Consider the following 13,298-nt stretch of genomic DNA (forward strand, 5'->3'; position numbering starts at 1 on the left):
GTTTATTCCAATTCGATTTTTTCCGTTTCGTTTGGAAATTTATTTTATTAGAGTTCATTTTTTTTTTACAAATATGGTCATTACAGTGCAAGAGATAAAATGGAGTCAAACACCTGAGGAAGTTCATGTGCAAATATTTTTTTCCAAAGGTTACAATCCAAAAAGGTCGCATATCTTTACTAGTAATGATTTCATCAAGATTAATTGCCCTCCTTTTTTTCGTGAGATCTTCTTGTCTCATCCCATCAATGAGCCTCAGAGTAGGTGTCGTTTGCTGCAAAATGAAATCAGATTTATATTAATCAAGTCTGCTATTGAAGAATGGGAAACCCTTGAAAAGATAGAGAAACATTCCGATAACATCCATAAAAAAGAAGACATCGAAAACATGTTGAGAATTGCTCATATAAGACAACAGCAGGAAGCACAGGAAAAACTTGAGAAAAAAGTACTTGTGAAGCGTAAAGATGTTGAAAAAATAATAAAGCGTGAATCTGAAATCAGACTCAAGACAAGTGAAAATGATAGAGAAATTATGCAACATGGAAAAAACAATATTGAAGAAATACAGCTGAAAAAAGACAAGGAACAGACAACGTTAGAAAAAACTAAGGAATTAACCATAAATTCTATACCACATATTCGAAGTCAGGAAACTATTACTGTGGAATTTACTAACCGAAGATTCCCAACTCCTAAGCGTGAGTCTCAGAACGATTTGGAAGATGAATGGATCAGAAATCAGCTCCAAAAGAAATAAGTTGTTGATGTAATAAAATATTTAAAATCAACTATAATAAAACAAATTTGAATTGAATAATATATTTATTATTTTATAGACTTTATTAATGAACATAAATAGACCAGCATTGAGGTTAACATTACACTCCACTAGCAATCCCAACATTTAATCCTGAATTTTGAATAGGATTTTAATATTTAATTTTTTTAAATTAATATATGTACTTATCAAAGATCTAACAACGGGAATATATATGTAAATACAATGGAACTCACTTAATTTTAGGAAAAAGTAAGAACTATTTTTCTTTAATAATTCTATTAGGTACATATACGTGTATGTGTGTTGTATATTATTTTTTATATTATCTAATAAACTTTTTTTTTCTAAATATCCGTAAATTTATGGGAATTGAGTTTGGTTTGACACAAAACACTTTATGTATTATTCTAATATGGATATTTGTGTAAAGATTATAATTGTCCCATTTCTGTCTGGCTCCTTGTGTATTCGATCAATTTCAGGAATGATAGATCCCGTTTTTAGAAAGTATTTTTTTTTAACCCACCCCTTCACCCTATAAGGAGAAAGTTTTGGTATCAATAAGGAATTATTGGTTCAGAAATCTATATGTTCTAAAATCTAATTTCGAGCAATCTTAAATTTTAAATTTCTTTTTAAATCAATTCGAAATGCAACAAATGACAGAAATGGGTTAATTGATAAATGGAAAATTTTCTTAAATTGTACATGATTCAAGATTATGTCTAAATAAGTAGGTCCAATCGACCTCATAGAGATTTTTCATAAAACTGGAGTTCAATATATTTTTTTTTAAATGCATGAACTTTTCTACTGTATCTCACTATTTTGTTATCCTTTAGGTACTACTTTTTTTTATAAATAAAAGGAAAGCTATATTTTTAGAGCAAGATACATTTAAGACGAACCTCATCTTTGTTGTTTTTAGGCTTTAAAAATTTGAGGAAATTCATTGGCAATTTCTCGAACAAGTTGTTGATCTTTCAGACTAGATTCCATTTCTTCGCAAAAAATTCTGGTAAATATTTTCATGAGATCCTGTTTACGATGTGTATGATCTGCATAGTCTGTGTTCCTCAAAATTCTTCTACATAGTTCTAGATACCATCGACGTAACTGAAAATAATGCAAATTATTTGAGTTAAAAAATACTTTTGTTCTGAAATGTTAAAACTCACCGGATTTTCTGGATTCAAATCTGAAAGCTGCCTTACAAGTATATCAATGAGGACTTTGTTGTCGTTAGAATAGAAAAGTGCAGCTGTTTCTGGTGATCCAAAGAGATCAACAATCATCTTAAGAACCGAATTGACTGCAAGTGTTGTATGCTTTAGCATTTTTACGGGATCAGTTTCCCGGTTAATAAGCATTAAAAGTTTTTCGGTGAATGTTTTTGCCGATCTCATTTCACGAAATGCATCAAGAACAACACTGTTGGCAAAATGATCGAATTGTAGATTAAAAGACAGCACCAGATTGATCATTACATCCGGCAGAATTTCATTTATATCTGTTGCAGGAGGACTCTCTATAATATTTAGCACAAAAAGGAGAAAATCTTTTCCGAAATGATCCTCATGTGTCACTGGCATTTTGAGTCCAATCGAAAAAATCATGGTCATCATTATAGCCAATTCTTTGAGGCGTTCTACATTTGAGGAATTTGACGTCATGTCTTGGATCAATTCTGTAGGAAGTACTGACCCCAAGAGTATGTCAACAGCTGTATAGTCTAGCTGACAAATGGCTTTGAATGCATCCAAAAGAAGGCGTCGGATAGTCCATCTTGTTTCCATTTGGTAGTATTGTACTAAATTTATAATGCTTTGGTAGTGATCACAGGACATTTCGTAACAGCAAATTTTTGGATCAGCATTTTTCTAGAATCAGAATATTGTATAGATTTTAGATAACTGGTAGATACGGTAAAATAAATTTCAAACACCACTCACCAAAATACCATTTAAAACGGTCAAATACTGTATAATTTCGTCTTCATCTTCAAATAACATCCAACTCCTCTGTTCAGAATCATTTTTACAATCTGCTAGATCTGCAAAAATGGCGCGGAGGCGTCTGGAATCGTGTGTATCACCCAAGAGATTGTCTGGTGCCACAAGAGGTGCTAAATTCAGATGAGCCGTAATGGTTTCAAGCTGGGGCGCTACTTGAGGAATGAGTGAGCTTACTTCACTTAGTACAGTTCTCAATGCAATGCAAGAATCAGTATGACTAAGATTTGTATTTAAACGTATGGCATCGACAATTAGGTAGACATCATCTGAGGTGATTCGGTTAATTTCATTGAACTGCCTTTGATCCTCTTCAGCAAAATCGGTATGATTTGTCACCTCTGGTTCCCGATTATTTGCTCCAATGGCAATAGCTTCATAATTATTGAAAGCGCTAGGAGGACTTACAATTTTCTGTGAATTCTCTTCACCCTTAGAAATTGTTGTTATTTCACTATCACTTGTCGTTGTATGGGTAGTCTCAGAGGGTTCAGATATGCTAATATCATCTAGCTTCGTTACTAGAACACCCAAGCTAAGACTTTCTTGAATAGGCTGAGGAGACGGTTGGATTCCAATAGCTGGACTAGAGAGACTTTTTTTGGAAATTGAACCTTTGGCATCATGTCTCTCGGATTTATTTTTAGTTGAAATGACATTTGTTAATGCATCATTGGAAATATTGCAATTTCCTTCTGACATATTCTTCATTGCAAGATGTGCTCGTTTTTTTCTCTCGTCGAGCTTTTGAATCAATTCTTTACGATTTATTATTCCATTTACTTCTTCCTCTGTAGATAACTTGAGTGTTTCAATACTGGAGTCAAGGAAGCTTATTAAAAATTCGGGTTCCACCTGAAAAAATATAGAATATATATCTAATAATATATTATATGTACAATGTACATAGTACGTATATGGAGGTCACAGAGGGAAGTTAACACCCCTCCGACCTTGATACTTTGTCATAAATTTTTAATATACATACAGGACTTTAAAATACGGATTTTCTTTCTAAGCCAGTTAATTTACCTTAAGTTTCATTACATAATTCGATGGCACAAATCCAATATTTCCTTTCATACTAACGACTTGCCACCAATTCCTCTGCCTAACATTGGCCTGATGAAGGATAAAATATTCTCCTTCATCAAAGCTAATTGTCTTAGGGTAGATAGCTTGGAAATCATAAAGAGCCTTAAGCATCTCATTGTCTAAAAAACAAACAGGATATTAAATTTAGTCAGAAAAATCCGCCCCTCTCCAATATATACTTACCACTAAATTCCTGTTCCTTATTATCCATGGTATTATTGGACAATTTAATTTAATTCATTTTATTTGACACAATTTCACCTAAAAACTTTGTCCATTTCTACACAAGAATCTCACAGAATAAAATTTTATGATTTTTTTTCTGTATTGTTTTGCTCATTTTTGGCTTTCTCTATATATTCGTACCTAAAATTTTTTGACAATCCTGCGGTGCCACCCCGTTGCCATACTGAGTCAGCTCAGTTATATAGTATAGGTTCTTCATACTGACAAACTGTATCTGACACCGAAGCAAGGAAACTCCACAAAAAGCTGAAATTTTATCTTTGACTTTAACTAAAAATTATACCAGTTTCTAATTTTTTTTGCAAGAACATTAAATTATAATCATGCCTTACGTTGAGTGAAAATCATTGTATAATCTCAAAACAAGTTCCCGAAATAAATAGAAAAAATTAGAGAAGTATCGGAATAAAAATTTATTTGAAAGCAAAGTGACTCTATGAGTTAATCAAAGTTTCAAGTTTGAAAAGGAAATTTTATAATTTGATTCATTTTTGGGAATTCTAAAAAGTTTTTTTTATGAGTTTCGTCGTTTTAATAATAGTCAAGTTTATATATTATATGGAACTTAGACTACATTGTCAAATATATTTCACTTTATCTTGCACAAAATTTATCATATTTACGATTTTGTTTGAATATCACGCTAATTATTGGAAAAATACCAATCTCTCAAAATGCCAGGTATTTTTGAAAGCAAGCAAATGAAAAATAAAGATCATAACAGTGATAACAATTCTGAGGCGCAAGAAGATGTTGATTCTAATACAGGATTGGTGGAAACGGAGAACCCTACTAGAGAGCACAGTCAGATTGATAAGCTCAATAAACACCTACTAGAATCATTGCTTCAACGAATGAATTGTGGCGAGATGCAGAATCAATTTCCTGACCAGATTATAATCAACAGACAACAAGATGATTATGAGATTCCTTAGAAAATGTTACACCATAATTTGGAAATAAACCAAGGATTAAATATTTGATTTTGGTCTTTCTTTTAATCTTGCTGCCTTATCTATGGATTTATTCTTGTCGCAGCTAGAAGAAATTTACTTTATCGATAAGGAGAAGGCAGACATTGACTTCAGATAAAAATTTATCATGTGAACGTCTTCAGTTCTATGTCGCGATTACACGTTTCTATTTCAGCAGTCGCAAACAAGTAAGTGAGGCTCTCAAGACTTGTGAAAAAAAAACTCCTACTCTGCTTCTTCAATTCAAGAATCAATTTGCTAACTCTGTGCTAAGTAGGTATATTACATTTAATTGAAGTAAATTTATGCCTAATCGAATCAACTTGTAGATTGAGACATCTATTCGTCATTCTTGAGTTCGTATTTGAGAACAAGTTCCAATCACTACCAAATATTCTTCAAATGGAAATGCAGGAAATCAGTTCGCCAAATAAATCAGTTGGTGCTGCTGTAGGTGATGAAAGTGAAATCCTTCAGCCAGGTACCAAAATTAAACCTAATATTACCGTGAAAGAGGTTGAAAAACTCGCAGAAAGATTATACGGCATAACAGCACTGGAGATAAGTGAAATTATTTCGTACGACGATCGAAATTTCTTTATAAGTGAAGACAGGTAGGTAAGTCTGCGCTACGTGTATAATATGCATGAGATTATTTTTAAAATGCCAAAATTAAGTTTTACCTGTTCGTATGACTATTAATTAAATACCTAAGTAAAAACGTTTAACAATAGCCTTATACATGCTAAAATTAGTAAAACATCATACTTGGGTTTACGAAAATGAATCACTTTTTTTTCAATTTTGATCAAATTTTCGGAAAGTTTAAAAAATTGCTTTTCTTAAAGTCGTTATAAAGTGTATTTACTCAGTGTCATACAAAATGTAATTTTTTTTAAATTGAAAATTCCATAATTTAAATAAAATTGCATAAGTTCGCCATATAATGGGTTTTAAAATAAAACAACTGCTTAAGTTGTTTTTTTTTTTTATATAAAACTTATGTACGTGTACCTAAGTGATAACGCTTCTTATGTATTTTGATAAAGGTGTAATATGATAAACATAATATGTATATGTGATAACAAACAATGATAAATAAGTACGTGACCAATTCTTAATTTTATTATCTTGAGATTTTCTAAATTTAGTTTTTTATTAAGTAAAAAAATAGTTACGTTACTAAAAAATAAAAAAAAAGAATAATACTATTTTCAGGAACATCAAAAATCCAATCATTGCCAATCATTCCAATCACGGGTACATCCTCAAAGTCCTTAACGCATTGGATTCTCACAAAGCAGGATTTGTTGATGCACAAATCAAATTAATGCTCTTTTTGGGCCAACAAAATATCTCCTGTCCTAAACCTATTATGAATGTTTATGGAAAATATTTTTCCACTGAACTTCTTGGAACAACGAAACACATTATAAGACTCCTTGAATACATCCCAGGCAAAATCTTGAAGGAGATTACACCAACGAATAACCTTATTTATCAAGCGGGATTATTTGTTGCTAAATTCGATCGAGCTATTAAGCATTTTACTCATGATGCATACAAGACTCATAAGTCTCTATGGATGTTGGATTGTGTACCAAAACTCGAAGAATTTTCCTATGCTCTTAAGGACATATCGAAGCAAGAGATAGTCGAGGAAGTAATTGCTGAATTTAAAACTAAAGTTATGAATCACTATGATAAATTTGATAAAGGTGTGATTCATGGTGACTTCAATGAGCATAACTTTCTTGTAAACAAGTGCACATCAACAGACCAAAAGGAATATGTTATAAGTGGAATTCTTGATTTTGGAGACACCTGTTATTCTCTTTATATTTTTGAACTAGCCATTGCAATGGCCTACATGATGCTTCAAACGGGACAACTTGAGACTGGTGGATACTTTCTCGCTGGATATGAATCTATAAGACTCGTCCCTCAACACGAATTTGATGTTTTAAGGGTAAGGTTAAAAATAAATTTAATTAAATTATAAATTATCAGCTAGTATTCTAATCACATAAGTCACATGATTTTTATACGTACCTAATTTACCTATTTGTAGGTTTGCGTGGCGGCTCGTTTATGCCAAAGCTTGGTTTTGGGAATTTACACCCACACACTTGATCCTGAAAATGAATACCTTCTGTCTTCTCAAAAAAATGGCTGGGAGCTACTACAGATGTTGTGGTCCGAAGAAGGGAAACAAGCACCAACATTATGGCGTGAAACTGCTGATGCATACCTCAAGCAAAGTTACAAATAATAAAACAACTCAAAAATATTAAGGAAATACAGATTATCTATTATTTGTAAGCTTTACATTGTATAGAAAGGTACAATAAAGTCATAAGAATAATTTAGGATCAAACCATTTTCACAATAATCTCACACCTGTTGGCTTGCACCTTTATAGATGATTCCACTATAGTATCATTGAAATATACACATCACTTTTTGATGAATAAAGGATTAAATAAAGGATTTAAATAAAGGATTTCGTGTCTATACAGCTATGCATTTCCACACCGTTGGTCCGATCGCGATGAAATTTGGTACAGAGGCTCCTGATACCAGGCGATTTTTACCAACGACATTCATTTTCCCCCCAGAGCCCCCCTTCGTAGCGCCCCCATATAATTTTTATGCTTTTTTGACTACTTTTGAATTTGGCGCCATTTTTGCTACTATTTGCTCAAGGGAAAATGAGATGGCTGCATTTTACCGCTATCCGTCTCCCTCACACTTTCAGTTTTCACAGTTTTCTCGCGTTTTCCGTCGAATTTTCCGGGGAAATTGTGTTTTTAGTGACCAGGAAAACACTTTTGAATTTTTGGCATAAAAAATTTCAAAAGTCACGAAAATCCATTTCCGGGAAAAAAGTGTGCCAACCGTCAAAGTTTTCAAATTTGTAACCCAACCGTCATAATTTCCGCGGGCCCCAAATTCCGCACGGAGGAGCTCCCCGAGGCTCCTGGAGCACCCGTAAGTGCCCCAGGAGCCCAAAAAATGCGGTTCGCCCCCAAATTTTTATTGAACTCCCCCGGGGCCCCCGGAGCATTTCCCGCGTAGGCTCAAGTTGCAAAAATGAGTTTTTCTCGGAAAAATAAATAATAAAAAGTGAAAATTCCGATAGTCCTATTTCCCAATCGATAGTTTTCGATAGCCGATAAATATCGATGGTTTTTGCATCTCTAGGTCCCCATAAAGAGTGTCCATGGACAATCCATTGGATTGTCCTTTGCCATGTCCATAGAAATGTCTACAGTAATAGGACAACTCTTTGCGGGGGTACAAAATGGTGTGTGTGTTGTTTTATCTAAAATTTTGGCTATTTTTTCAAATAAGTCGTGCGTTTAGTGCAAAAACTGATACAAATCAGCACACAAACATCCGCTGCGATGAGCTGTGTAATGAGGAGGCTCTAAAGTTGTTTTCCACGGTAATTAATTAACAAAAAGCATGAGAAAAAAATATTTTCACTCTGGCATTTTCTGGTGGTGTGAGTGCGCTAAAGTTGTGTGCGTGACGTTTGTTTGTAGTTGTGCGGAAAAATTTTAAAAAATTAAATTTCCATGGAAAAACTCATTTTTGGGGCGCCAAAAGTTGGCGGGTGGCTCAGGGGGGCCCAAAGTATGTTCAGTAAAAATTTGGTGGCGCAACTCCCCGGATTTTTTTGGGGAATTTGCACGACTTTTTCTGGCGCGGATTTTGAGAGTTTTGAACCAGGGGTACCAAACGACGCGGCGTCGCTTCCTGGTCACAAAAAACGCACTTTCGCTGGGAAATTCGGCGGAAAACGCGAGAAAACTGCGAAAAACTGAATGTGGGAGGGAGACAGTATCAGTGACGTGCACTGTCTCGTTTTCTCTTATACAAAATGTACCAAAAAATAGTAGTGGTGGCTTTTGGAACTAAATTTTTACCGCGCCAATTTCAAAAAGTAGTCAAAAAAGCATGAATTTTATATGGGGGCGCTACGAAGAGGGGCTCTGGGGGGGGGGGGGAAATGAATGTCGTTGGTAAAAACCGCCTGGTATCAGTAGTCTCTGTACCAAATTTCATCACGATCGGACCAACGGTGTAGAAATGTATAGCTGTACAGGAACGAAATCCTTTCTTTATTATATAAAAAATTAATTAATGTACGAGAGTAATCGATATTTGGGGTCCTTCACGGCTAAACTTTTAACTTTTTCAATGTTCTTTTTTTTTTTTTTTTTTTAATTAACAGAATCTCAAATCGGACTGCCAGCGAGGATGTCGTTATTTTAATATTGAATTCTTATCGAGTGCTGGGAATCTCAATAAAGTGACCGACCTAAATACTACAAATGATCTCTGCAAATCATGTGAGAATGAGAAGCTGGAAAATTCTGTCTTAATCTGTAAAGCTAATAACTATTCTTGATATCTTTTAGCCTGCACTGATGCCTATTATGAGAAGGTAAAGCGGGAAGCTTGCCAGGTGGGCTGTGGAAAGATGTTTGAGTTACAGTCCAAATCTCCGTACATTCATGGGTGGCTGGTGTACATGGGTGCCTCAACAGACCGCGATCATAGTGGTGGGGTAATGTATATGCAGCCGGATTTATACACTCCACCATCAGACGATGATTGGATTGTCTTCGATACTGCCTTCCGTCCGCAAGACTATGACAGCTTACATCCGTACAAATTAACCCAAACTCACATTCAAACAATGCCCATCTATCCTGTCCGGAAGCATATCTCTACACAATTCTGCATCCCAACGTGGATGTGGATGATCCCCATAATGTTGGTGTTTGCGATTGTATGGATTCAATATGGTAACGCTATTCGTAATGTTTTCATTTACGAGGATGTAGAAGAAGATGATGATGACACAGAAGAGGAAGGATCAACAACGAAGAAAATTGAAGAGGACTTTATCGTAGCTCTGGATTCATATTTTTATCCAACACCATCTATTCCACCACCACCCAAATACTCAGAAAAGGAAGAGGCAATTCTCATGAGTAGTGATGATGAGGAAAATCTTTTGCGAATCAGTTCAGATAATCGCAATCGAAACACACCCAAAGCCTAAATTAAAAACACATATAAAATTATTGCCACAAGTTTTCGATTCACCCCTAAGTTTTTCCCCTGTCGCATAGAAATTGTGATATTTTTTTCTCGAAATTCATTCTTTTTTTTATAAGTTGTGTTTCTGAATACAGCATCTATATTGATATAAGCCTATGAAATTTTGATTTCAATTAACCACCGCAGTCTCATTTTTCAATCTATCTTTGTGAATTACCTCAACATTTTGTATCTGGCCGGTAGGCCTCGTGTTCTGTATTAAAAAGTATATAGCAATTTTAGTAAATAATGCTTAATTAAACATTTTCAAATTCCATAAAGTTGAATTATATCCGTGAAAAGATTTTACAAGAGAAACAAAGAGTAACAAAAGTGTTTAACATTTTCGAGTACATAAATCTATGCAATACGGAAACGAATAAACTTTTCATATTGGAATTCATTTAACTTTTTATTTACTTCTAGATTTTTAAATGTGCTCAATAGAAACACAGCTATTTTGAATGGATGCTTATACTGTTGCATTTATAAACTTTATTTCAATTGGTACATGAAAAACCACCACTAAAATTAATTTTCAGTGTCATATCTTAGAAAGTAAGGCGTTAATTTATAGATATTAAAAAATACGATAATATTGAGTCTTTACGTTCTTAAAATGTTGAGACACGAATCAAATAGAATTTTAATGATTAAGTATAATCACTTTAATCACATTTAACCGTGCATAAATAGAATGTAAAAAAAATGGATGAAAAATACCTAGATTTTAACGTGAATGTTCAAATCAGATTTTGTGGATGTGAAAAACGATTCTAAAATAAGCGTATATTATAGAATATTGTGCTTTTAACCAAAGACACCTTTTTAGGATGATTTATATGTTAATTAAATTGCAATACATACGGTACATACCTTTTCTTTGTTGTTTAATTAACAAAACTGAATGAAATAGTATATATAGATACATAAAAGATTAAATCCCACTTTATTTAAAGTAACACACTATAGTATTCTCCCTTATATTATTCACTTAGGATAAAGAAAGGTATAAAGACATTTTATTATTTTCAAACTCATTTTGAATCTGAATAATTATAATAATTAAAAAATAAATCATTAATAAAACAAACAGATTTTCAATACATTCTCTTCGATATTTAATGATTTTCCACTGAGGTTTTTATGTTTTATGTATTATCTTTTTAATTTTCCTCAAAAAAAACTTTAAGATATGTATCTCTGATAAAACATAACGTAACACTTCTTTTAAATATTTTGGCTAATAACATTTTTTGTAGCTTTTGAAGCAGCCGGAACTGATTAAGCGTAAAATAGCAATTAAAAACAAAAGGAATTACTTTTAAAAATCATTTTTATTTTACCACAATTTATATTCTAAATAAAACATTTAGGTAATAAAATCCCTTATCAACATAATGTAGAAATATGTTGAAAGAAAGAAAATCATTTAAAATATTTTTTTTAATAATGATTAACTTTTTTGTGTTTTTCTTTTAAAATACGAAGAAAAAAAAAGCACGGTCTTTTCCGTGCATAGATGGGGTGTGTAGAAAGTTGAGAAAATATACAAAATAGCAAATAGAAGTTTGTTTAAAATCAAATCAATAGAATCAGTGATTAAAACCACGGTAATCGTGGATCTGAACTCCTCTTCTGTAGCATCAGAACATGTCTGTAGATCCGTATAGCCGGACCTAGTTTCAGTTTCAATCCACTCACCACGTCATCGCGCTTCATCAGCACTAAAGAGGTGCCATCAATTTCCTGTTCACGAAAAACGTTCGCTTCATTGGGGAAATGGCGCGAAAAATAAGAATAGACCTCATTAGCTGTCCAAGTGGAGGCGTCGGGTATGACTTCGTTACCAAATGGCGCAAGAATTGTAGAAATTCTGTCATTGAGAGATTTTTCTTCTGTTTCCTTTGATGATTTCAGGTGAGTTCTATCGGTTTTAGCTTCTTTGCTACTTCTGTCCGATACTTTTGTAGGCTGAACCTTCATTTCATTTTTCTTCGGTTCTGCCTTGATAGGCGTTTCAATCTTAGCATTGGTTTCAGTTCCCGAAGATTCAGATTCATCTACGGCACTTTCGGATGACATCTCGGAGGTCTCCTTGTCGTGGCACTGGCTGCACATCCATTTTCTCAATTGTATTCCTTTGCTCAAGATTCTCGGACGGTGACATGTGTTGTGGTAGAAGTTAAGACACCTTGTGCACTGCGTGAGGATTCCGTAGCTTGTTGTCTTTTGGCAAACAACACAGAATTTACACTGTTGGCAGTGCCAATTGTTCTCAAAACTCTCCGACTTTGCTCCTGTTTTCTTCTCTAAGCATTCAACGTGTGCTTTGTAGGAGCACGACTGGCATGTAATGAGTTTTGGAGTGTTTTTAAGGCAAACAATGCACCAGCCCTGATAGAATGAAAGTGTTCTCTCATCTCCCAAAATATCCTCGCGGTCGTCACCGTTGTTAGAAAACAAAATATATTTTTGTTCTGAAGAATCACTGCTACTGAGAAGCTTCTTCGGTTGCCCAACATCCTTAAGATCCTTGATGATAGTCATACGACGCTTTCTCGGATACAGATTATCCGACGGATCGAAAATTGTCTTGGCCTTCTTAATTCGCCCTCCCACACGAACCGGTTGTGAATTTCCATCTTTATCACCACGGCTAGGATTTCTTCCGTGAATTTGTTTTCTCTTTGATGACATTTTCTAATTGAAAAAAATGTAAAATTAATATTATTGGACTAAAGCACAATTTCACTCTTTCAACTTTACACGTAATTTAAATTAAGTTCTTTTATTTTCAATTGTCCTCAAGTCTCTTCAACATTAAAGTGTAAAAAATTTAAACAGATCCTGTGGATCCTCAAAATCTTATGAGGTAAACAAAAATAGAAAAAATAAATGATACCAACAATTTTTATGGAATATGTACCATGTTGAAGTTTCCTTTTTTATTTTTAGTACTATATGCTGAATTTTAGTACTCAACGTAAAAAGTATTCATCCCATCTAGGACTAAAATAGGACTAAAATAGGCCAAAACAGCAGAATATTTTAGTAACTCTTTTACGATGC

The 13,298-nt window shown here is 33.8% G+C and overlaps 5 protein-coding genes across 6 annotated transcripts; 3 read left to right on the forward strand and 2 right to left on the reverse strand.

Moving 5' to 3' along the window:
- The first annotated feature begins 16 nt into the window (after positions 1–16).
- LOC129789449 (uncharacterized) lies at positions 17–905 on the forward strand. The gene is made up of 2 exons (XM_055826269.1): positions 17–769; positions 840–905. Exon 1 carries the CDS (start codon positions 74–76, stop codon positions 758–760), a length of 687 nt encoding a protein of 228 aa, XP_055682244.1. The 5' UTR covers positions 17–73; the 3' UTR covers positions 761–769; positions 840–905.
- LOC129789340 (NCK-interacting protein with SH3 domain) lies at positions 807–5,038 on the reverse strand. Its single transcript, XM_055826115.1, has 5 exons — positions 4,075–5,038; positions 3,829–4,010; positions 2,737–3,651; positions 1,963–2,664; positions 807–1,900 (listed from the first exon to the last, which is right to left on the reverse strand). Exons 1-5 carry the CDS (start codon positions 4,100–4,102, stop codon positions 1,709–1,711), a joined length of 2,019 nt encoding a protein of 672 aa, XP_055682090.1. The 5' UTR covers positions 4,103–5,038; the 3' UTR covers positions 807–1,708.
- A 204-nt stretch (positions 5,039–5,242) lies between these two features.
- Positions 5,243–7,488, forward strand: LOC129789400 (hydroxylysine kinase). The gene is made up of 4 exons (XM_055826199.1): positions 5,243–5,384; positions 5,441–5,725; positions 6,330–7,080; positions 7,183–7,488. Exons 2-4 carry the CDS (start codon positions 5,514–5,516, stop codon positions 7,381–7,383), a joined length of 1,164 nt encoding a protein of 387 aa, XP_055682174.1. The 5' UTR covers positions 5,243–5,384; positions 5,441–5,513; the 3' UTR covers positions 7,384–7,488.
- An 884-nt stretch (positions 7,489–8,372) lies between these two features.
- Positions 8,373–11,319, forward strand: LOC129789433 (uncharacterized). The gene is made up of 3 exons (XM_055826248.1): positions 8,373–8,559; positions 9,352–9,469; positions 9,539–11,319. The coding sequence occupies exons 1-3, from the start codon at positions 8,416–8,418 to the stop codon at positions 10,186–10,188; spliced, it is 912 nt and encodes a 303-aa protein (XP_055682223.1). The 5' UTR covers positions 8,373–8,415; the 3' UTR covers positions 10,189–11,319.
- Positions 10,288–13,183, reverse strand: LOC129789406 (polyhomeotic-like protein 2). Of its 2 annotated transcripts, none has more exons than XM_055826209.1 (2): positions 13,136–13,183; positions 10,288–12,929 (listed from the first exon to the last, which is right to left on the reverse strand). In XM_055826209.1, exon 2 carries the CDS (start codon positions 12,924–12,926, stop codon positions 11,829–11,831), a length of 1,098 nt encoding a protein of 365 aa, XP_055682184.1. In that variant the 5' UTR covers positions 12,927–12,929; positions 13,136–13,183; the 3' UTR covers positions 10,288–11,828. The 2 variants fall into 2 exon arrangements, with proteins under 2 accessions (XP_055682184.1, XP_055682183.1); XM_055826208.1 differs by having other exon boundaries at positions 12,996–13,171.
- Positions 13,184–13,298: the final 115 nt, after the last annotated feature.

This window comes from Lutzomyia longipalpis, chromosome 2, assembly GCF_024334085.1.
Source record: "Lutzomyia longipalpis isolate SR_M1_2022 chromosome 2, ASM2433408v1".
NCBI classification, from domain to species: Eukaryota; Metazoa; Arthropoda; class Insecta; order Diptera; family Psychodidae; genus Lutzomyia; species Lutzomyia longipalpis.